The sequence below is a fragment of the Biomphalaria glabrata genome, chromosome 3 (assembly GCF_947242115.1).
Source record: "Biomphalaria glabrata chromosome 3, xgBioGlab47.1, whole genome shotgun sequence".
In the NCBI taxonomy this organism is placed as follows: domain Eukaryota; kingdom Metazoa; phylum Mollusca; class Gastropoda; family Planorbidae; genus Biomphalaria; species Biomphalaria glabrata.
In genome coordinates, this window is record NC_074713.1 from 35,944,755 (window position 1) to 35,969,309 (window position 24,555).

At 32.8% G+C, this 24,555-nt stretch overlaps 2 protein-coding genes across 3 annotated transcripts; one reads left to right on the forward strand and one right to left on the reverse strand.

Moving 5' to 3' along the window:
• The first annotated feature begins 2,727 nt into the window (after nucleotides 1-2,727).
• On the forward strand, nucleotides 2,728-6,401 carry LOC106056964 (uncharacterized). The gene is made up of 3 exons (XM_013213927.2): nucleotides 2,728-2,947; nucleotides 4,322-4,451; nucleotides 5,911-6,401. Exons 1-3 carry the CDS (start codon nucleotides 2,810-2,812, stop codon nucleotides 6,024-6,026), a joined length of 384 nt encoding a protein of 127 aa, XP_013069381.2. The 5' UTR covers nucleotides 2,728-2,809; the 3' UTR covers nucleotides 6,027-6,401.
• Nucleotides 6,402-6,546: 145 nt separating this feature from the next.
• Nucleotides 6,547-24,544, reverse strand: LOC106056963 (N-terminal kinase-like protein). Of its 2 annotated transcripts, none has more exons than XM_013213926.2 (19): nucleotides 24,277-24,544; nucleotides 19,324-19,464; nucleotides 19,047-19,166; nucleotides 18,554-18,777; nucleotides 17,514-17,604; nucleotides 17,164-17,319; nucleotides 16,735-16,893; nucleotides 16,494-16,601; nucleotides 15,436-15,549; nucleotides 15,251-15,343; nucleotides 14,564-14,626; nucleotides 13,788-13,976; nucleotides 12,803-12,878; nucleotides 11,846-11,983; nucleotides 11,207-11,391; nucleotides 10,797-10,895; nucleotides 9,323-9,460; nucleotides 8,905-9,154; nucleotides 6,547-7,566 (listed from the first exon to the last, which is right to left on the reverse strand). In XM_013213926.2, the coding sequence occupies exons 1-19, from the start codon at nucleotides 24,388-24,390 to the stop codon at nucleotides 7,406-7,408; spliced, it is 2,619 nt and encodes an 872-aa protein (XP_013069380.2). In that variant the 5' UTR covers nucleotides 24,391-24,544; the 3' UTR covers nucleotides 6,547-7,405. The 2 variants fall into 2 exon arrangements, with proteins under 2 accessions (XP_013069380.2, XP_013069379.2); XM_013213925.2 differs by having other exon boundaries at nucleotides 9,323-9,463.
• Between the last annotated feature and the right edge of the window lie 11 nt (nucleotides 24,545-24,555).

A 24,555-nucleotide genomic window follows, 5' to 3' on the forward strand; every position in this document is an offset into this window, starting at 1 on the left:
CTATAAAATCATCAAGCTGTTGGAGAAACTTTCTGAATCAACAACTGAAAGAATGGGCTCTAGAAGCATGGCACAGAATCTTCTTCGTGCAGTGGAAAAGTATAAAGCTTTTGCTTATTTGGAATTCTGGTCAAATCATCTGCGCCCAATTAATATAGTTCAGAAGAAACTACAAACGTCTGGACTGCACATAGGGAAGTTGTTGAAGATATTAAAACCATTTCATGCTTTCTGCAAAATGATGAGAAACGGACGAAACTGATCACCCAATCCACCAAAACAGTAAAAGAAGGTAGTAAATGCTATGGGATTCCTGTAAGCAAAATAACCAGAAGAAAGAAAAGACTTGATGGGAAGTTGAGTTCTAATGTAGGACTGTCAATAGAACTGCAAACGTGTTGCGACAGAAGTGATGGACAGACTTCATATGTAGATGAAGGACAGATTCTAAAGACTGGAAAAACATGTGGACATCTTTGGTTTTTTTTTCTTGAACTAAGACACCTCTTGGAGTCCATAAATGTTGACACGATGTTAAATGTGTTATTTTTTCCTGTTTGATGAAATACAGGCAAATTGCTTATTCAATGATGTCATTGATGCACGAGCACTTTTCGTCAACAAACCAGTGCCACAATCACCAATTGACATATTGAGGAAGCTGGCTTCATGTGGTAATAATGTGTGCTCAAATCTTGCAACCTCCATCCGAATACTGCTTACTCTGGCCACTTCCATTCTCAAAGCTCAAGTAAATAAAAAAAACTCAGGAGCACAATGACGAAAGAAAGGCTTAGCAGCATGGCTTTAATGTCAGTGGAGTCACAAATACTAGACAGCATCGATGTAGATGATGTTATAGATGACTTTGCTGCACAGAAAGCACGACGTAAAGCGATATTAATTGAGATTTGTCACTTGTGCATTAATTCGCCAACAACGGTATTATTCATTAAAAGATTCTTAATAATTATTTCTTGTTAATTTTACTGATATACTGTACCAATTTGAATGTAGGGTTATATATTTATTTAATATATTATCGCATGTCATGATGTCGAATGTCAAAATGCAAGGGGCCCCCGAAGAGGTCGTTCCCCCCGGGCCCACAAATCCCTAGCTACGCCCCTGCCGTAGAGAATGATTTTCGGGATGCGACTGTCCTCTCATTCGGCGAACATGTCCGAGCCAGCGCAGGCGGCATTGCCTGAGGACTGTAAAGATGCTGGGGATGGGTCGTTCGTGTGAGGATCTCAGTAGGCCTATTGCACACTCTTTCTTTCCATGTTATTTTCAAGATCCTTCGGAGGCAGCGCAAGTGGAAGGAGTTTAGTTTTCTCTCTTGCTTTGCGTAGGTAGTCCACAACTCACTGCCGTACAGTATCGTGCTAAGAACGCATGCCTTGTAGACCTTCTGGTTTGCCCAAACTCTTGTTCAGAGTCTAGCGAAGGTCGATGCGCCCTTCTTTATGCGTTTTTTAAAATCTCCTCTTCTAGAGGCAGGTCATCTTGTATTGTAGGTCCAAGATAGCAGAATTCATTAACGGCATCCAACTTGTTATCGTCAATGAGAATGGAGGGTGGTGCTTTAGCAGGTAGTCCCATAACATTAGTTTTGTTTGTGCTAATGATAAGACCATATTCTTTACAAGCCTGAGAAGCGGGACATTAGTGACTGAAGCTCCTCTTGTAGTTGTGCCACTACCGCTGCGGCGTTCGCGAATAGCATATCTCTTACAAGGGTGGTTCTGATTTTAGTTTTAGTTTTAGACAATTAATGAAAGTCCAAATAGGGCCCTTAAGGGTCAAGTCTGGGCTCAGTTAGGGGGCCCAGATGAAGCCCTGACGGAACCCTCATGGGGCCAGTATGGGGCAAACATTGAGGGGCCAGAAAGGGCTAAACACATGGGCCCAATTTGGTGGATGAACGTTGGCTCAAACGGGCCCTTAGGGCTTCATCTGGGCTCAGTTAGGGGGCCCAGATGAAGCCCTGGTGGAACCCTCATGGGGTCAGTATGGGGCAAACATTGAGGGGCCAGAAAGAGCTAAACACATGGGCCCAATTTGGGGGATGAACGTTGGCTCAAACGGGCCCTTAGGGCTGAGTCTGGGCCCAGATGAAGCCCTGATGGAACCCTTATGGGTCAAACGTGGTAAAGTCCACAAGAACTAGTGACTATATATGTTTATGATTAACCTCAAACACCGGAGGATGTTACATTTATATGTGTATTTGTGTTTATGTTTGTTGTGTTTGTGTGTTTATTTGTTTAAATTACTTGTAGTCTTTCTTGTTCTACTGTTCAGTATGTTCACATGTTTTTCTCAAGTAGCCTATGTTATTAGTGTGTATGAAAGTCTCCTGTTAGTTTTCACGTTCTTGTCATGTCAATAAAATGGAGTTGTAACTTAAACAGCAGTGTTATTATTTTATCTTAATTGATAATATAACAAAAAGAATATTCCGAGGAGGGTTGAGGCAAAGGACTCCGCTGTTTATACTGAAACTTTCGGAGCAGGCGCCGTTGAACTACACAGTACCCATCATATTTTGGTGTAAGAAACCAATTACATTTAGCAGCTGTGTGGAAAGCCTTTATCTGTACAATTTTAAAGAGGCCTTCTCAAGTCTAGCATAATAGATCCCTAACCCTTATCATTAAGCCACACTTCACAAGTACCGGTATGAATATAAATATATGTAGATCAGTGAAAAAGCGAGAAAACTCTAAGCAATTTTATGAATGTGTAAACACTAGATTAGATCTAGACTAGATCTATTCTATATGACTATAGAGATTTATTTTTAATGATGGAAGAATACGAGACAGAAAATCAAAAAAAGATTGAGAGTGATTTCAAGATGTTAGCATCGCTTTCACATCTTTGCAAATTAAAAGAGAAAGAATTGGAAGAAATGAAACATCAAATTGGGCTTTTAAAAAAGGTTGACATTAGATTTAGATTTTATCTTCTAAATTAGAATAATTTTCATTATTTTCAATAATTAGATTTTTTTATTTTAAAATTTAGATGATACCGAACTCTGTACTCTAACTCTAAAAGTCTAATCAAGTCTAATGGCTCTAATCTCTATCATAATCAATAAATCAAGTACTGATTAAGTTAAGTACCATACTACTACCATAGCCGTAGAGTGACGTAGACCGTAATTAGAAGTACTAAACTAGTAGTAGACGTAGAGTCGTAGTAGTGTACTTAGACTTTAGTGTAGAGTACACTGTAGTATTACTGTCTGTAACCCATATCACAGTATATTATATTTATATGTTATGTAGCCAATCATCAGCCAATGGCATGGCAATGTAGTGTAGTATTAGTATCAAACTAATCTTTACTAATCAAAGTTCAAAAAATTTTACAAGTATATGTAGATCTACTATTAGGTTAGTTAAGTTAGTAGCCATTGACTTGTAGTCTACTTGTAGGCCTAGCCCTAGAATTTATTAGACTTACATATATATATATATATTTAAAAAAAAAATTTAGTCATTTTTTTCCCTAACTCTAAAATGTGAAATAACTTATTAATTGTATGAATGCATGTGTCGATTATTTCTGATGTGTACAAAGTTTATAAAAATAAAATGAAATCAATAATTCCTTGTTGGTGCATAATGATAACTTGCCATTGTGGGAATTAATGAAAGAGAAAAAGTGGCGGGGGGGGGGGGTCAATTCAATGAAAGAGATACTAGAATTCACAAGCTGAAAAGTAAAAGGGGATCATGAATGAAAATGTGAGCCATTTTAATGGAAGTGCAAAATTTAAAAAAAAAAATCAAGAGCCATTGCCAGTGTGTAATACTAGTCTAGATCTATAGAGTTTAGATATATCTATATTCTAAACAATTTAATCTATAATTTTATTAATACATACTAGATCTAATGTACTATATATACTACTATAGTACTAGAGTCTGGATAAAATAAGATAATTTTTATTGATCCAATCAAATGGAAATTCAGTTTGACTAAAATTGACAACCTCGTCGTAACTACTGTACAATAACAATATAGATGAAAAATACGAACAACATTCATACACGAAACACATAGACACTCACAACCAGCGCTTTATGAATTAGACTTCTATGTTTTTCTTGATGACGACAGATGATGTAACACTCTGACTGAAAATGGGATAAAGGAGTTTTTAAATCTTCCTGTTTTAGTCCTAATGGAAAGGAGATGACCACTTCGTTCAGATTTTATGTAACAGCGGTTTAATGAGTGCAGATTGTCTTTAATACTAAGTAAGCAAGCCTAAATTGTGTAAAATGTTTTCTTCTAATTTTAGGAGATAAACTTGCTTAACTTAGAAAGAAAGTGGTGTTTTGATGATGATGGTAATAGAATAACTCAGTCTTGTGAAGATCAAGCTCTGGAAATCAGCATCAAGTTAGCAGAGTTTCCTCACTTAACAGAAGGTATGTAGAAATCAATTGCATTTGTGATTTGAAGAAGAAATACATTTAGGTCAGTTGAATACATTTAAAATATTTTCTCAAAAATTTTTCATCTTAAATTTGGTGGGCGAATTTTTTTTTTTTAATGTACTAAAATGTCTTGCAACATCACATTAATTAAAGTAACAATATATGTGCTCTACTATTTCATAGTTAATACTTTTGGTAACTTTTAATTCAAACAAAATACCACTAAAATTTTATTTTCTAACATTTTAATAAAAATTCATTCATAAATAAAAAAATTAAAAAAAAACATGATTGCTATGCGTTTCTGGAGCAATGATTGGTAGACTACATTACTTAAGAAAGAGTGCTTGAACTAAGTAGAACATTTAAGAATAATTAATTTTAATTAAATCTAGTCTATATACATTATTAAGTTCTCACAAAAATCAAATGATAAAATATGAAGTTTCATTTTAAAGATATTTAATTTCATCTAGATTTCTCTTTCAACCCTGTTGACAATTCATAAGACCAGACCATAATAACTTTATCTGAGCAATTAGCATAAAACTTTTATGTTTTCCAATTATAATATGGGCATGTTTTCAAGGACCATACTAAAAAATCTCCCACTTAATTGCTTAATTCCAGTTTAATGCAATTCGGCTTCACAAAATCTCAAAGTAAAAAGTCAAGCACCCTTTTACACCTTGTGGTCTATGAAAGTCTTCTGTTTCTATGGCTGGCTGCTAATGAGGGTTTCATATGGCCAGCACAAGGACCAAATGCCTTTACTTTCCCCAACTAATGTCAGGTACCCTTTAGAGTTGAGTGGACTTAGAATCTTAAGTCTTAAAAAAAAAATTAAATTTTGATGACTATTATTTTTTTTATAAATGTAATCAGCCTTACAAAACGCATAAAATATTTTTTATTCTTCTTCCTTAATTAGATGCTTTCGCTTTACCAGGCTTTAGCTTTTAAACATTAATAAATTGTACCTCAAATTTTTTTTTTAATGGAACAAACACTAGTAGTTGAAATTGATTACTTTATTGGTTTTGATTCTTTTTTTCAAGTATGCAGATTCCAATTTTTAAAATATTAAGAAAAAACTAATATTAACTCTTTCTCTCCGTAATTATTTACCACATTCTGGTGGAATCAACGTTGGTATCGTCAGTTAGGAGAGAAAGAGTTAATATATGAAACTACTAAATGTAGATTTAGCTACTTTCATAATCATTAATTTTTCTTTCTATGCAAAACCTTGAAAATTTCAAAGAACAATAAAACTAATTTTCCAGCACATAAAGCCATCAAAAAAACAACCACTTAATAAAGGCAGAAATTGTGACCTGGGCTAAACTGTATCCTTAATTATCTTGAATTTAATTTTATTATTATGCATGTGAATTCTGGTTAAACTAAATTTAAATATGTTTTAAAAAAATAGTATGTTCTGTTTCAGATGTTGTAAAAGCCTTGAGAAAGAAACACACTGACCTTGTCACCAATCTATCAGAACTCAATGCTCATTTTGATGCTTTTACTGAAGAAATAAAAAGACCATATCAAGTGATATAGCTAGCAGCTCAATAACAAGTATTACAGAAACATTGCACTAGAAAGTTTTGTTTACTAAGTGTTTGTATATAATTGTGATATTTCTTTTTTTTTTTTTAATATTGAATTCTTGTAAATAGATCTTTCTTACAATGAAAATAATTTCAAATAAAAAAATATAACTCCAAAAAGATTTCAGAATTTTAAATAGAAGAGTTAATTTGTTTTTGTAAGCTCTACAGTTAAAACATGTTAGCATCTGACATTTGATAAATCCTAAAACTGATAGTGGACTGTAATTATATTCTGTTTTGCCTCTAAATATGCAAATATTATTTGCACTGGACCTGTTTTATTTTTGATGCCATCCTCACATCAAGTTCTAGTTGCTCTAATCATATTCTCTGTTGGCGGCTTCTTGCTGATTTTAAGTCTGACAATCCAGACATTAAATTCAGTCTAAATCTTTCTTTGCCAAATGTACTTATTGAAACTATGCATTTCTCCATACCTCCATGTTTAGCAACACAAATAAGCCACCAAAAATTCGATCATGTTTTATTTCATTTGAAAAATAAATAATGGTCATGTCCTACTTATGGCAGTTATAATGTTCTTCATAAAAATTGTTTTTATCAGACATGCACACAGAAAGAATACATATTAAAGACATACATATTAAAGACACATCCAAACATGTTTCCATATAAAAGTATTACCATCAGAAGCACTTAATACAAAGTTTCTTTCTCTTGAGACACTCAGAAAGTAAATATTGTTTTTTAATAAAAAGGCATTCATGCAAAAACATTTTTCTTCGGGAGTGCTATTACCCTTAAACCAGTATTCACTTCCTGCCAGTTTTAAAAGTGCATTCTCTTTAGAAATATTTTGTATTAATTTTTATATATACATCTGATCTTCGTTTTAAGTATTAAAAAAAAATATTTTTTTTTTACTTAAAAGGTGAAAGAAAATGTTGAAGTGATCTTATAATACAACTGTAAAATAATGGTTTCTTATGAAGAAAGGATAATACTTAACACAGTTTCAATGGGGGACAATTACAAGGTCCAAACACTTTCATATTGCACTTCTATTCCGTTGGTTTATTTTGTAAAATTTCATTCTCAAATTGATCAAGGAAGATTTACTAAGTATAATGAACAAGAAAAAAAAATCTTTAAACCAAAGGACCTTCAGTTCAACAGATATGAGAGTACCCAATGTGATATCAATTAATCCACTTGTCTTAGAATGAATCATATTGAAATTTGAAAACAAAATTACCAATATTCCCATAAATGTCAAGAGAAAAGGTTAGGTTTCTTTATTAGTTATTGACTGTATCTGCTGAGTGCACATAAAGCAGCCGATGAAATAGTGCTAACATTATTGTGTCAAGAAAAATCAAAATCTGTCACTTTTTTGGCACCCAGCTTCATGGCCCCACCTCCTTTTCTGGCTTCTCTTTTTTCTTGAATCTCTTTCTGTCTTTGCTTTTTCTTTTCCTCCTTTTCTCTCTTCATTTTATCAGCCATTGTTTCTTTGCTGTTAGATTCTGTGAAGAACAAATTTACACAATTTTATGTGTATTATTTCCACCTTCCTTAAACTTTTCACTTAACAACAATAACTTATTATTATTAATACTGTTACGAATGAACAGTGACAGGTAGAGGTCACTATGTGTGACCCCGGCGAGATGACACAGCACTGAATGTTATCTGGAATCTATGCATGTAAACAAAGACAGGATGGGACGTGCCTCACGTGTTGTTCCAGAGGACGAACAGATTTACGAAGGGGGGCATTGTGACAAATGAACAGTGACAGTTAGAGGTCACTACGTGTGACCTCGGCGAGATGACACTGCAGCTGGCATCCTCTGGAATCGACATGTATAAACAACAACAGGATGTGATGTTTCCTCCCATGTTGTTCCAGAGGGTACTAGCAGTGTTTTTGCAACAATAGACAAGCGATTAGGGACTCTTTATAAACCAGAGATGTTCATGTGAAAAGGGTCAGTACAGTCGTCGATACTGTTCTCTACTGTGCGAGACAGTAGAAGAGAGTGGACTTGAGCCGTTACAGTCGATACAGTCGATGTAAGACGTATACGCTACATGTTACAGTGACGAATTGTTATAGTTATAATTCAATAAAGTTATTTAAAGCTGAAAGTTGAGTCGTCAAGTTCTTTGCAGTGTTTCTTTTATTTGTGTGCCTAGTACATTTAGCCAGAAAATCAGAAATACGTAACAATACTATGACTATTATGGTCTTGTGCTAAATGTAATTCTTTGGCGCTGTCAGAATTAAGATTTTTTAAAGGAAAACATATTTCATTGTAGTTCCCAATGAATTATTTTTTTTACAATAAAGCCGGTCCACAGCTTCTGGTTATGAGAATATTCTTGGGTTTATTCAGCTTTTCTCACTATCTTTTTTTTTGTCATTATAATTATTATGAAAGTCATTTTCTGGTACTGATTTATTTCAACTATATAAGAGGATTTCCAATGTCATATTAGTAACTTGTAATGATCATCCCAATTATATTTTGTTATGCATGCATATAAAAATATAAGCCTATTGTCTATGTGCCTGCTATGTGAACAGCACAGCAAATGAATACCTTTACTTTTAATGCAGGCAAAGAAAAACTATTGTTTCTAAAGCAAAGATAAGATCATTTCATTCTCAAGCTGACAGAAAATGAGATTGTGCTCATCATTACCTGAGATAGCTTCAAAGGGAGTTGAATTATGTACTTTTAGCTTTTTCAATGCACAATGATCCTATCACTTGTCTGGACCAGTTGGGAAAAGGAGGGGCATCTGGGTGAATATTACTGTGATCGCTTTTTAAAAAGCATAAAAATCTTCAGACTTACCTCCTATCTCCCCCCATTTCTCCCCTCCCCAATCATCTCCATCATCCCAGCCACTTCCAGCCCCATCATCCCATCCAGCGCTGTCTGGCTTAATGGGGGTTGAGCTCTTCCCTTTGGTCACTGTGGCAGCAGCAGAACTCTGTTGAGCTGGAGATGGTTTGGACTGTGATGTTTCTTTAGGAGGAGTGGTCTTGGCTGGTGGAACTTCTCGAACTGGTGTTGTGGACTTTGACCTTTGAGCAGCTGGAGTCTACAGTAATTATTGATGATTTATGAAATGGTGAACAAGACAGCTTTGACATATCAAAGAATGACAAATAAAAGAGAACTAATACCAGTAATTAAAAAAAAGTACAATCAAATGTTGCTAAGACTATTTTTTAATCTCAATATCTGGCTATGATATGGTGACACTTACCACCATTGATGAGAAGAAATCATCTTGTGTGCCAGACCCACCTCCCCAGTTGTAAGAGTCTGTGGTGGGGAGACCTGTGTGTTTGGTGGACACAAATTCACTGGGTTTTGGAGCAAATTTGCTTTTCAAATCTTCTGGCTGCTGACATAATTAGATCGACTTATTATAGAAACTAAGTTAAGTGAAATATGATTACTTTTTATTTTATTTTACAGTGATGAGCTATGTTATAATGTTTCTGATAGCATCTCAGAGAAAGATATTTAATGATATGGTATATGTATATATATATACCCACACACACAAACATACATACACAATTACTGCAGACTTTTTGTACAATTTATTACATAGTATTGATGAGCTAAGTTACAGGAAAAAAGTTTTAGTACTTTGCTTATTGTTTCTAGCATGAATAAAATGTACTAGTCATAATGAAAATAAAGCCAGTTTATAAATTGACTGCTACAACTCTGCATTCACTGTAGCAGCATTTTTTCTAAAAAAAAAACACTCTTTATATATCCTTAAGGTAGCAGCCCCATTTATTTTTTTGCCATAATTGCTATTGTCCCTTCTCCTACAGGTTAGGTTAAGATTTTATGGAAATAAGGTCAAGGTAATATGCTAGATGTCATCAATATACAGTGTTACACTGGGAACACCAACATGTTGGCAGGTCAATGAGACTGGTCACATACAGGTTCAACTTTCAGTCCAAAGAAGCTGTCTTAGAAGGTCAATGAGACTGGTTACATACAGGTTCAACTTTCAGCCCAAAGAAGCTGTCTTAGAAGGTCAATGAGACTGGTTACATACAGGTTCAACTTTCAGTCCAAAGAAGCTGTCTTAGAAGGTCAATGAGACTGGTCACATACAGGTTCAACTTTCAGTCCAAAGAAGCTGTCTTAGAAGGTCAATGAGACTGGTTACATACAGGTTCAACTTTCAGCCCAAAGAAGCTGTCTTAGAAGGTCAATGAGACTGGTCACATACAGGTTCAACTTTCAGTCCAAAGAAGCTGTCTTAGAAGGTCAATGAGACTGGTCACATACAGGTTCAACTTTCAGTCCAAAGAAGCTGTCTTAGAAGGTCAATGAGACTGGTCACATACAGGTTCAACTTTCAGTCCAAAGAAGCTGTCTTAGAAGGTCAATGAGACTGGTCACATACAGGTTCAACTTTCAGTCCAAAGAAGCTGTCTTAGAAGGTCAATGAGACTGGTCACATACAGGTTCAACTTTCAGTCCAAAGAAGCTGTCTTAGAAGGTCAATGAGACTGGTCACATACAGGTTCAACTTTCAGCCCAAAGAAGCTGTCTTAGAAGGTCAATGATACTGGTTACATACAGGTTCAACTTTCAGCCCAAATAAGCTGTCTTAAACAATTTATTCTATAACCTGCCGATAAGACACAATAAGACCAACCAGATGCCACAAACTCAGATCAAACATTACAAAAAAAACTAATCACCTTAGTTTCTTTGGTGTCTTCAATGGCATCCCAATTGTCATCATCATCCCAGTTGACATCTTTCTCTGTGTCCTCAATCTTAATGGACTTGCTGGTGTCCTATGGATAGTAGATAAGTTTTTAAAATGTAACAATTATTGACTATTATTTGCTTGAAAATGCTAGTTTGAAGAAACAATTTCAAAACTGTTTAAGTATACACATATTTTTTTTTGTAAATTCCTTTTCTTACTGCAGAAATGATGAGTAAGAATATTTAGTAAAAATATTTTTTTCATATGTAAAAAAAGTAATTAATTCTATTAATTAAAATGCAAAATTTAAGTCTAAATTCCCTATAATGAGCTAAGATCATTATAAAAAAAAACAACAGTTTTAGTAATAAATATACAATTAACTAATTAGCATACATCTAAATCTCCCCAGTCATCTTCCTCCCAGCCATCGCCTGTTCCATCCTCTTTAGTGTCTTCCTCATCTTCAACATCAGGGGCTGCAGTCTGGTTTTGAATGGGTTTGGAAGGTTCAGAAGCTGGTAAGGCAGAACTAGGTTTGGACGGGACAGCCTGCACACTGGGTTTGTCACTGCCAGGTGCTGTTGTTACACCATAAAAATAATTAGTTTTGTTGTCTCATAGTAGTTTCAATGTAATAGTTGTAAATGAATAATATGGCAATTGATAGCACAGGCAGTACCAGATATACAGTTTGAACTAGAATCTTATCAAAGGTTTGGACTAGAAAGACAAACATCAACTTACAAAAATAAGTTTTTATTGAGTTTTATATTTACCAGTATTTTTTTTTTACTTTCTTTTATGAAAAGCATGCTTTAGGATCAATTTACATGCCATAATATTTAATCACTGTTAAAAATTCTTTCTGATTTGTTAGTATAAGAGCCTGAATATAAGGTAATAAATTTTCTAAATTTTAGAAGAAATAACATCTGATGATGTCCTTGTTTAAACTATTTAAGCTAAGAACAAGAAATTAGTAAAGCAGACATTAGGAAACATAATGTGGATACATATTGTGGGAAAGCTTACAACTTGTGTCTCCAGTAGGTTTGGTGACCCCTGATTTACTGTATATTTTAGATGTTAAAGTTGACATTCCAGTCACAGCCCATCCAGCCCAACCAGAGGCTGAAGCAGCTGTAGCAGTTCCTGACATCACTTCCTTTTCTGAAAACAATCAAATACAAGCATGAGAATAATGTCTTCATTGAAAGAAGGGATTAGGGATGATATTGTGTTTTATGTTTCAACTTTCAATGTTGAGCTACAATTTTCACTAGTTATCTGAGGTTTGATATGACAGGATAAGCAGACATTTTTTTATTCATGCACCCAAGTTCAAATATGAATATTAAATCTTTGCTCCTAATCACAATTTGAAATGACACTTCCATCATCAATCTTTTTTTTTGGGCTTTTTTAACCACTTAACTTAATCTGGAATATTTTCCCTGGATTTTTTTTTTTTTTTCAACTTTTTTTAAAATCAAGTTGCTGTGTTGAAAGCAGTTTGCTTAAATTTCTAATTTCTTATAAGATTAATTTTCAAAAGTGGGATAATGATTTTCAGATTTTTATTATATGTGTGTTAAAATGTGTTGTTTATGTTTAGTAAACTAAAGCATAGCACCTTAAAAAAAAATTTTTTTTATTCTATTGAGATCATAAAATACTTTCTAGTTCTCGGAAACAGCCTTCAAGGTCTTTTATATTTTCATAATCTAAAATTGATATTTTATGTTCAATAAAAATTACTTTCCATCATATAAAAGGGAAGGTATTCTTCTTTCATTTTTTTAACCAAAAGTAACATTTTCTGATAAAAATAAAACCAAAAAATTAATTCTGAACACACTAGAATAAGGCAAAGTGAATAAGACTAGAATAAGGCAAAGTGAATAACTGAACAGAAGGTTGGAAAATAATTCTAAGAAAAAAAGAGTTATTAGCTAGTACTCAGGATTCTTTTCAGAATATTTGGCTCACCATAGTCTTCCTCAAGTTCTGGATTTTCAGAGACTTTTTCCAGTTTTGAAAGAAAACCTTTAATTGTTTTGAAAGCCTGAAATATGAAGTTAAATATTGATGTGGTTAGTTGGGGTTAGGTTAGATAGGCCTGAAAGTGATAAGGCTAAGGATATACAAATATTTAAAATTTGTTTACATTAATAAACTGAAAACATTATTGCAAATACTTAGTATGTTCCTTCAACATGTCGGGCACCATCCACCCTAATGGAATTAACAACCAACAAACTTTTCTTTAAAATGACAAACATTCCACCCTTTTTTTTCCATTTATTTTTAGTCAGACTGCAACGACCCCCTTTAATTTCCTACGCTTTTAAACCAGCGTAACTTTCTTTTCTGCCTTGATAGGCAACATCAGACAGAACTATAAGGCTATTTTGTTTTTAGTGTTTGTCTTTTTTCTCTGTTGCTGATGAAGGCCTTGTGGCCAAATGTCCTTTGCCTTTATTTGGTTGAGGAGGATTTCATATATGTAGGTTTATTGTATTAGTTTGTTGTTTTTTTCCAACAAAAATTAAAAACAATGTTTTCTGTAAACCACTAATAGCTAGAACATCATAAAACATATAAATAAAATATAACTTGTATAATATTATTTAGAAAAAAATATTAAATTAAAATGTTTGGAAATAAAAACAACAAATTTTGTATTTCCATTCCTTTTTGTTGTTGCTCCAACAGTTACTATTATTTAATTATTAGTATATTCTATATAATAATTTTTATTAAATTTGGTGTATTTGTACTAAAAATGGTTTGCATTATTAATTTAAAAATACAAAAAGAGCCTTTCAAAATTGACAAAAGTTGTTAATGCAGCTGTTTCAGCACCCTACAAAATATGGTGCTATCAGGTTTTCGATAGCTCCAAATTTTACAAACATAGTTCTGCACAGTTAATATTCCAAACATACACTATTGAACCAACTAAACAACACACCTGATCTCTTACTCCTTTGTCTGGGTCACGTGTTAGGGAACATAAAGATGGAAGAAGACGATTGGCTACTTCCGAGAGGTTATAAAAATTTTGAGTGGCAGCAATACCTAGTATCCCAGCTTGCCTAGCTGGAGGAAAAGGATCTTTCATTGCCCTCATGAAAGCTGAACATAAAATCTTTTGCCGAATCTGTACAAAAAAAAATTGTTTAAAATGATTAAAACTATTTTTCAAAGTGGCAATAAATAGGTTGAACTAAATAAGAATGTTCTACATAGAGCTGGATGTTACCTAACTTGAGTAGTTGGACCTTCACTTCATTCAGTTGAAAGATTTTTTTTTTTCTAAAGAACCCATGAATTGTAAAATATAAATATGTTACATAATATTGAGCAACTAGTTAGCTATGTTCTGCAATACAAAACACATTAGCAACATTGTGAACTAACTAACTAGATTGTTTCTGACTAAAATATCAGAAGTATTCATACTAGTTACTCTATTCTTACTTCTTTTTATGTATTAATGTATTCTTCTGATCTAGCTTACACAATGACAGCTTTAGTCACACATATGTTTTCTTCTCAAACAAAAAAAATATTGCTATTTATATACACCATCAAAGTGAATACTATGAGATCTAGCTGTCACTAAAGAATGAAAGACTTTATTCTAACAACCATAAAAAAAAATTGTTATTGTTAATTGTAATATCTAAAAAAATATTGAATGAAACTTGTTAAACTTTTGTTACTCTTACAAATGGTGTAACTTACCGCAGGGTTGATGTAACAAGCAATTTTCCCTAAACAGACTGTTGTGTTTGTTCTGATTCCACCCTACAGCAAAACAATTTAACATGGAGAGTAGAAAAAACTAACAGGCAAAATAATATCTTACCTACTTTTATATATATATATCATTTAGATTGAAAACATTTTACTTTAGGGCCATTAAGTTCGAAAAGTTCCTCAATTTAACCCCCAAAGCAGTTTCTAGCCAGAGCGCTACAAGAGGAGTTCTTTTTCAGACCCCACAGTCAGAGTTAGTCTCTTTCAATCGTTTATTAGAAAAGACATTAGTCTATTAAGGTATTGTAATGTCATTTTAAATGTATTTACTCTCTGCAACAGTTGTCAAATACTTAAAAGAGCTGGATAGATAGTAGGTAGGCCCAGGTCTTATAAACCACAAAGATTTGAAGCATATGACTTTTAGTTCAGTGGCTAAGATATCTACCACATCATCTTGCATGTTATACTGTACAGTAACACAGATAAATTGTATATGATACGGTTGAGTAAAACTTTTATTTTATACAATACAGTAATAGAGATAAATTATATTTGATACTGTACAGTAAAAGGTATATTATATTTTATTTATATTTAAATGTTAGTGCTACAAGATTTTAAAAAAATATATTCTCTCCCTAGATTTCAATAAAAATGAGTATCTTGAACCTGGTCATCTTTTGCTTGCAATCTTGCAAACTGTCTCATCAATTCTTCATTTAAATTTTTATAGTTAAGTTTTGGTGCCAAGTGAAGCATTGCCTGTAACATAGAAACAACAGAATCATTGAAACATAGCAACCAACGAATGCAGATAAAATGTACTATATTAAAGAAAGCAGACTCTGACTTACTTTGATAGTGCATTCTCTGACCATTGGGTTGGTATCCATGAAGCCACTGTTAACATGTGGAAATATTTGATCATTAACTGTGTTCACTTGTAAATGCTCTGCAAAAAACTCAATCTGGAAAAAAAAAAATAGAAAATCAGAAATATGGAAACATATGAAGACAAGATGAAGAAGAGTCAGTGAAATCATACAAGACAATGTAATATAATGTAATGTAATATGCATAATGTCACACTTGACCTCACACAATAACAGCTGACCACTAGCATGTGAACTGTCTGTATTATTAAGGCCACATTGAGTTAGTGTGGGGAAAATAAAGCAGATTATTCTAGTAAATGAGGAATTATTGGAAAGTGATAGAACTCACTATTAATATAATAATTAATGTCGGAAACAATCCAGAAAGATGAATATAAGCTACTAACTTTATAACTAATTTGAAACTAGCTATTGGAGTTGGTTTGTCATTGTTCCATGTGGATTATTTAATGTGCTCATTCATTGAAAGAATATAGATCATCTGTTTCTTCACAGTTTTTTTTACTTTAACTCTATTACTTGATGTCAGTATCTTTGTACAAGTGATTTATATTTAGCATTACCATACTTATTTGATTTTGAAAACATTAAACACAAGAAAATTATATTCAGCGGTGAGTTAATTAACTGTATCCTAATTGTCCGCTAAATAGATTTATAAGAACTTCCAAATCTGTGATTGCCTTATGATTAAGGAGACGATACAATACAAAGCTCTGCCAAGCATTTGGTGACATAGTATATAAAGATGGTTATTAATTACACCATATTGCTAATTCCAGGCTCTAAAGAATATGGATTGTTTAATCGGCATGGATATTAGTCACTAGCTTGAAGTGAACAATGCAAATGTTTTATGACCAAAGGAAGACTAAAAAATATGGGAAGAGTGTAATAATAACAAATTATCTTTTATACTGCAAATAAATGTTCACTTCATAAATATATATATATAAAAAAAGATTTCTAATACTTTAAACATTTTTTCCCCAGCAAATTATCTTCCAAGAACTCACCTGTTGTAAAAGTTTAACTCTAGTTGCTCTGTCTGGTGATGTGAACAGTTTGACAACACAGGGAACAATTTTCTTTTGATAGTCATCTGCATCTAACAATTTACCTATCTGTAACATTATTACAATATGAAAATTAGAATATCTTTAAAATATGATGATCTTCTCATCAAATCAAGGATAATAACTACAACTTATCATTCAAAATCAATATTTTATAAAAAAACATTCAGAAAAGGAGTACCTTGAATAATGGAGCTAAAATTGAAGATCCAGCATTTCCATATTCAAAGGCATTCAGCAATTGTGGCAGAATTTTGTTTCGGCAGAACAATGAAGGAAATGTATCGAGTGAAGGTGTTAGGCTTGCAAAAAATTTATTTTTCTCTGTTTGGTCTTTGATCTGAAACAATAATACTTTCATTAGCATCTCAACAATAGACTGCAAACAATAGATCCAGTTACCAGTTCTATGTTGTCACCAATGGCCATCTAACCAATTACAACTATTTTTATGGATATTAAAGAATACTCATTTAATGTACTTTTATTGACTGTTTTTAATGTCATACACTGATATTAGAATAAAACAAAAAACAAATTGAAGTTGAATGTTCTACAGTTAGTGTCTGGTTAAGCTACAAATTATTTAACTTGGCCATTATTTCTTTACCTGGATTTCTTCTAAGAACATCATAGAGTCTACAAAAGTGTTACGCATAAACCCTCCTTTCTGACGACAGTTTTCTATAAATTTTGCTGGATTTGGCCTAGATTTGGGATTGGCTCCAACAAGCTCACAATAGTTTGCCATCAAACTTTGAGGAATCTGAAAAAAAACAACATGCAAATGTACTTTTTCCATTCTATATTTTTTTATCAAACTAAGGGACATTTTTTGTAAGATTTAGTTACAAATTGTTTTTAATAAATTTATAATATTGGCACTAAAACTTATGTAAGTAAAAAAATATTAAAATAAAAGCTTTTGAATAACTCTCTAAAAATGAATTCTGCATGTACCTTCCCTGGAGCTTTCAGTGCGTTTGTTCTGGGTAGTGTTCCATTGAATACCTCCCAGATTAAACAACCTAATCCCCACATGTCAGCTGACCTAGTTAAATAAAATGTAATTAAATGTAGGAGACTTCTTTTATATGTGTTTCAATTAGAGCAAAAATACATGTAAAAAAATCCTACATAATTAAACAAAATACTGAATCATGTAAAATAATGTATAAATAGAATTTAGAACTTACGTGCTGAAATTATGTGTGTGTGGTGGTTGGGAGGGGGGGGGTAAAATAGTAGGCCATTCTAAGTCAAGTAAAAAGTCTATGTGGGAAAGCACCATGATAAGCAGGATAAAAAAAGGGGGTTTCAGTCCAAAGAAAGAGGGAGAGAAAGACAGAGGTAGAGAACAGGCAGTTCCAATTCAATGTAACAGTTGCTAGAATTCACAGGCTAAAATGTATGTTAGGAGAAGCCTTAAGATACAGCCATTTCATTGGAAGTACCAAAAAAAAAAAAAAAGGAAGAGGAAGTTACACCCAAAATAAATAATATATAGCCTGGGAACAAACAATGGGTGTAACTGGTGGGGTAATGGTAGTAATTTTTATCTTAAAAAAAAAACAACCTTAAAAATACAGAAACTCAAATATTTAATAAAGCACAAAATAGGTATTCTATTCCTATTTTTTTTTTAAATTATTATTTTAAGTTTTAGCTTAACGTAACACTCCTTAAATATTTACCTAATTTATCGACTTAAAAAATTATTTTCTAAGGTTTTAAAGATACTCTTAATTATCAACTTTAAGAACAAACTTTAATTAAAAAATCTTATTTAGCTGACTTCTAAATATCACTCTGTGGATCATATTGCAATTATTGTGACAATTTTTAAAAAACTAAATCTCTATGTAGTCTTTGAGATAAATAAATGTTGAGTAACTGAAGCCCAATAACTAATGAACTTTACGTTCCCCAACTGAGAGATCAATCAGATAAGTAAACTCAATAAATCCTTTTTTATTTCAATACACACAAGAGAATCTCACCATTTTTCAGCTCCCAAATGTTTTCCTTCCACCTTCTCAGGGGAATTGTACCTCTCTAGCAAAGGTAAAATTTTGACTGGTGGAATGCTGTCTGGTCCTTGTGCTGGGTACATGTAGTCCACTCCACCAAGCTTCCACTCCCCAGCTGGATCAACAAATATTGAGGCCATGCATACATTGTTGTGAATGAGATTGCAATCGTTTACCAAAAAAGATAATCCTTTCTATGAATTATACAAAAATATACACAAAATATAATTCTAAAAATATTCAATGAAGTCCACATATTTAATTAGATATTTAATTACCAAATAAACATATAAAGGACATTAATTTTACACTTCTAAGTATGGTTCTTTTTGTAGAATATGCATGGCATTGCTGAAGTCTATTTCACTAAATTTACATAAATTCTTAATAATAATAATAGCAAAAAGTATGATAAAAAAATTTTTAAGATTGTTAATATTTCCCAGCAATGAGATATACTGACCACTATTTGATGCAGCCCCCAGGATATGGCTATTTCATTATGGCCTTCACTGTCATTTTCTCGAAGATAAGTTTCCAATGGTACCACTGGTTCAGTGGCAAAATAAATCACTTTATCAGTCTGAAAAAAATAATATTTTTAAATTTCTTACAAGGATAAAAAAAAAAAAGTTATGCTCCCTAGTTAGGATGTAATCATCTTCTTTTTTGAAGTAACGTCTGTATTATATACGATAAGATAAGATAGAAAGAAACTATAGAAGAAACAAGCTAAATACCTCCACTCCATCAAGAAAAGTCAAAATATTAGGATGCCTCAGTGTTTTCAGCCTTTTCAGTGACGCTTTGGCAGTTTGTACTAAAGCATCACTAGCACTTTTCACATCAAATGCGAATATAGAAACAGACTCTCCATTAGCCTGTTGAAAAAAAAATGTATATGTCTTACCAATATAATCCACTATTAATGAGTTCTAAGCAATTACAAATAATCAATAGTCAGGCAGTTCATCTAAGGAAAAGTTATTTTCCTTCTTCAATATCAAACAAAATTAATTAATTACCAATAATTATTTACTAATTGGTTACTTTTTAAATTGATTCATATTTTAGGGTTAGGGTTTGGCATTTAGGCTACAACAATTTATCTCAAAAATGGAGAAATTATTTCCCTTCTTTAATATGAAAAAAAATTAATTACAAATAATTAATTTAGTAATAGGTTACTTTTTAATTGATTCAAATTTTCTTTAGGTACAATAAAGAATTGTTCAAAGTTTTAACTTGATACCAGAATTAATTGACTAATTGTTTCTTCTTCTTCTTCTTCATCGTTCTCATTTTTATGTTGGAGTGTTCATATGACTAGACCAATACATGAGATGAACTGCGCAGTGGTTTCCAAATCAGGGAGCTCCATATAGTTTTCTTTCTATTGGGGTGATTTGGGGCCAATGTCTTATACGGGCCTCTTGGTAGAGAGAGCAGTTTTGGAGGACATGGTCGGCATTTTCTGGTGATACTCCACATGGGCAGATTTCACTGGTTCCAATTTTTGACCTTCCGGTACATGTGTTACTAATTGTTTAATTTTATGTATTGATTTATTGTCTCCACCAATGAATAATTGTGCAAAGTTTCAACTTGATCAGAGAATAGGTGTGGGAGAAATAACATATGTTCCAACTTTTTATCAGACAGATAGACAGAGTGAGTTGACATTTGCTTTGTAAAAAATATGGCAGCATTGTTGGTTTGAGCCACAAAGAAAAAGATGGCCAAGTTATGTTTAGAGTTGAGTGATTGATGAGAATATTTACAAAAAAGAGGCAAGAAAATGAGTGGGTGGTAAGGGCAAGCTATGAGAAATGAAGTGTAAAAAAAGTGCTTGCTAGAAAGATGAAAGAAGAATGTCCTGAAAAATAATTGAAGCCCTAAGCTTTCTCACATGACAAAAAGAATGGATGAATCATATGGGTAAAAATCTCCAAATATGAGAGCAGAAGCCAAAAACTAACTTCCCGAATCGCACTAACAAATCCAAGCATCCATATTAATTCTAGATACGGTTCAGATACTATTATAGACTTAGATCTATCAGTTATAATAGGCTAGGCATATATCTATATCATATATTACTGAATTTGATTAAAGTTTAGAGTAGACTCTAGTTCTAGTGTCTAGAACTTGAATCTAAATCTAAACAATTTTAATTCAATAAAATAAACAATACATTAGCATCATTAGATTAGTTTTGGATTTAGATCTAGAATAAGTAGTCTAATTTCCAGATTCGACACTGAATTGTAAATATCTAGAACTAGATATAGAACTAGTCTAAATAGATTTTCTAGATCCAGAATCCATGCTGCATGTATAGGCCTAAATGTTTTTTGTTTTTTTTAATTTGCTTTGAGCATCAGATTTTGTTTCAAACTTTGAAAAAGTTTCCTTGACCTTGAGTCTAGATCTAGATTAATCTAGATGTTAGACCTAGCATTATAATTTAAACTACATCGATTCTTATTAACTAACTCTAGACATACAATCTAGCCTAGGCTCTAGCTAGTGAATGTCGTTTCTTTTTTTGTATAGAATACTAGATCTAGAACTTTATGGAGATTTAGATCTAGATTAGATCTAGTGAAAGTCTGTATTAAAATTAATTAAAGCTTCCTTAGCCGCAGATTGGTTCTGGAATAGATCTAGACTCTATAAATAGAATATACATTATAGATCTTGGTTATAGAAAGTAAGATTGACCATGGGCATGTTCTGCAATCAACTGAAATGACCCATTGATTTATTTTCAAAAATGAAATTAACTGGCATTTCGCGACAAAGCTGTGAATTGTGAATGCATGTGCTTTCACCAATGACATATAAAAATCTAATAATAGATGCCTCTATGTCCAACTAGATCTACCCATCTAGCGTTTTACCGGTTATGGAGATGGAATAAAAAAAATGTGGACATTTGACATCAAATTTTTTTTTTTCAAATTCCAGACTTTAAAAAACAACAAAAAACTAGAAAAGTAGCGATTTTCCAGGTCTGAAATCTTATTGAAATTCCAGACTTTCCTGATGCGTACGAACCCTGTTGGGTTTAAGCAGGCCTACTAGCGCTATCAGTTGGTAATAAAAACTATGTAAAATGGCTTATTCTCTCTCTATTCCATTTTTTGTATATCTATTAGTTGATAAGCCTGTGGCAGGAGAGTTGGAAATTAAAATGCAGGCAGAATTATGTTGGGTATCACTCATTACTGGTCTGGGGAACCGAATCAGAAATCCCGTTAGTGACAAATCATGCAGAGATTACCCCGTTAGAGCATGTGAAACGAAGCAGGCAGTGAGTTTTAAGGTTGCCTTGTCAGCCCTTATGCCACAAGCAAACCAGTTGTCTCTCTATCAAATCCTTGTCCAGATGGCCTTTCATGCAGAAAGTGACATTTATAAAGAATGTGGTCTACTGTTTCTGGGGAACCAGACTGGTCTAAAAATAAAATATGCACTGGCCTAAGATTTTTAAAAAGGCAATTTGCCCAAGCGCAAGCTTAAACGTAACCGTCATAACCCCTTTATGTTATACTTTAAAAATAAGCTAAGTTCAAGTTGCTATCTATAATCACTATGTTGCCTAAAGTTACCACAGGCCAGTCAGCCAGAGTATAGTGTCTATATTTTAAATTCTTATCTAGATTGGGAAGTTAGAGACAACTGATAATAAACTGGTCAGGCATCAGCTGCTGGGCATTACTGTGCAATTAGTTTACTGAAATCTAAGTGAGAATAGGCAATAGACATTTGGGGGACATGTACACAACTGAGGTCATCACATCCTCTAAACTAGGACTAGAGCATAGACTAGTAATATAAGTAGATCTATATAATAATAATTATTATTTATTTTATTATAATTAATAATTAGATCTAGAGTAACTTACATCTATCGAACACCTTCGTTTTAAGGTACTTATCGAACACCCCATTGTATTTTTTAAAATTCTCCTTTATTTCGATGATTATGACGAAACTAGTCCATTCCTATTGTGCATCGTCCATTTCTTTATAGTTTAGTTATATTTAGTTTCATTTTCACCCGAGGATAATTTTTTTACTTATATTCAAAGTGCATTGGTAATATTGGTATAAAAATTTCAATTTTTTTGACCTCTTGGGAAGAGTGAAGTGAGTCTCGGGTTAAGGGTATTTTTTAATGCCAATGATGTTCAGCTCAACAAAACCTATGTAATACGCTTCTAATTAGGCTGAGAAATATTTGCAACAATTTTCTTAAAAGTGTCCTTTGCTACCTAAACATGAAAATTGAGGTTTAAAAAGGGGGTGTTCGATAATAGCAGTTTTTATATAAGCAATCTCAGCTTCGTAAGATATCGAACGCCATTTTAATGTTAAAAATAAACATCAAAGGGATATAACCCAAAGAACACAAAATATTTAAATTATATATTTTTTAATTGTTGTTTTTAAAAATAATGTAATGCAAAGTACATATATAAATTACCCATGTGTTACAATTTGTATCAGCTATTTGTGGTTTACCGTAATTGTGCTATATTTTTCTAAGTAAATAGATTTACATCGATATGCACTAATTGTACCCATTTTAAAAGCTTGATTTTATTACACATATAGTTTGATGCTATTATCATCGTTGTGCTGCCACAGGTGAAGGAATATAGAATATAACACAGGAACAATGAATTTAGAATATATCCAGTTGTGTTGTTTTTTTCAGATGCCCCATTCTATTAACTTCTGAATTATGTTTTATAAACCAATACCTAGCGCATGTGCTTGATGTGAAGAGATATTAATAAAACGAAAGGGCTAAGGGGGAGGTATAGAATGTAGATATGGTATTTTGAAATAAAAATGTCTTTGGTAGGTAAAAAAAAAGGAGGGGGGGGGAGAGAAACAGTCCAAACACTGTATCAAGAGATCATCAATAATTGATCGACCATTAAAATGTGATGTCAGCCTCAAATACAAAGTCGGTTGTGCTTCTCGATCTAGACGTGTGACGCAGGGTCTAAAAAAATTATGTATAAAGTACCATATACCATAAAGTATGATAAAGCTCATAATGCACTACAAAGACACTCCTTTGAAACATCACAAATACTCAAAATAATAACAATAACACATTTAACCACTCTCTTATTCTGCCTACACCCCCTTACCCGCGCTTTCTTCTTACGCAATTCCACTCTCCAACATTCACACTTTTTCAGTGCAAAGTAACAACGTAAATTTCAAGACTCAATCCAAACGCAGCCACCAGACTAACACACAACAAAAAAAATGGTCAGTGACAGCCCAACACACAGGTCCTGTGTAAACCAGGCCACCAACGCAGCCCCAAAACATTTTTCAAGTTGTTAAGATTATAACACTTTTAAAACACCATACTTCTCATGTGTTCAATAAGTTCTTAATATGTTCGATAAGATAAGATAAAGGTAAAAAAGTGTTTGATAATTTAAGCTTTTGAAATCATCGACCTGACTCACTTTAACATCAAATATAAGTTTAACTTTGAGTAGTAATAGAATAAAACATGTCTACTTTTTAAGAAAAATGGATGAGGAGTTCATAGATATAATCAGTTTTTTTCTAGGTCTAGGAGATACACAAATTCAAACATAAAAAATGTCGGCGAATGAGCTTAACTTGTTCGATAAACGTAAGTTACTCATGTATACCTTTTTCTTGCCTTTATGCAGAGTCCAAATTGACTTATCTTCAAGACCTGGAACCTTCTCACCTATATCATAATGAAAATCCTTTGCTGGGTCTCGGCTAAAGAACGACCACATTATTTCAAGTAAATCATAAAGTACAAGACATTTAATTAACGTAGACAGAAAGTCACTTGATAGATTTCTAGAATAGAATCGACATTATTATATTTTATATTGACACTAGGAAATTGACGTTGCTTCTATACGTGGAATACAGAGTGAGTTCCCTTCCTTATACCA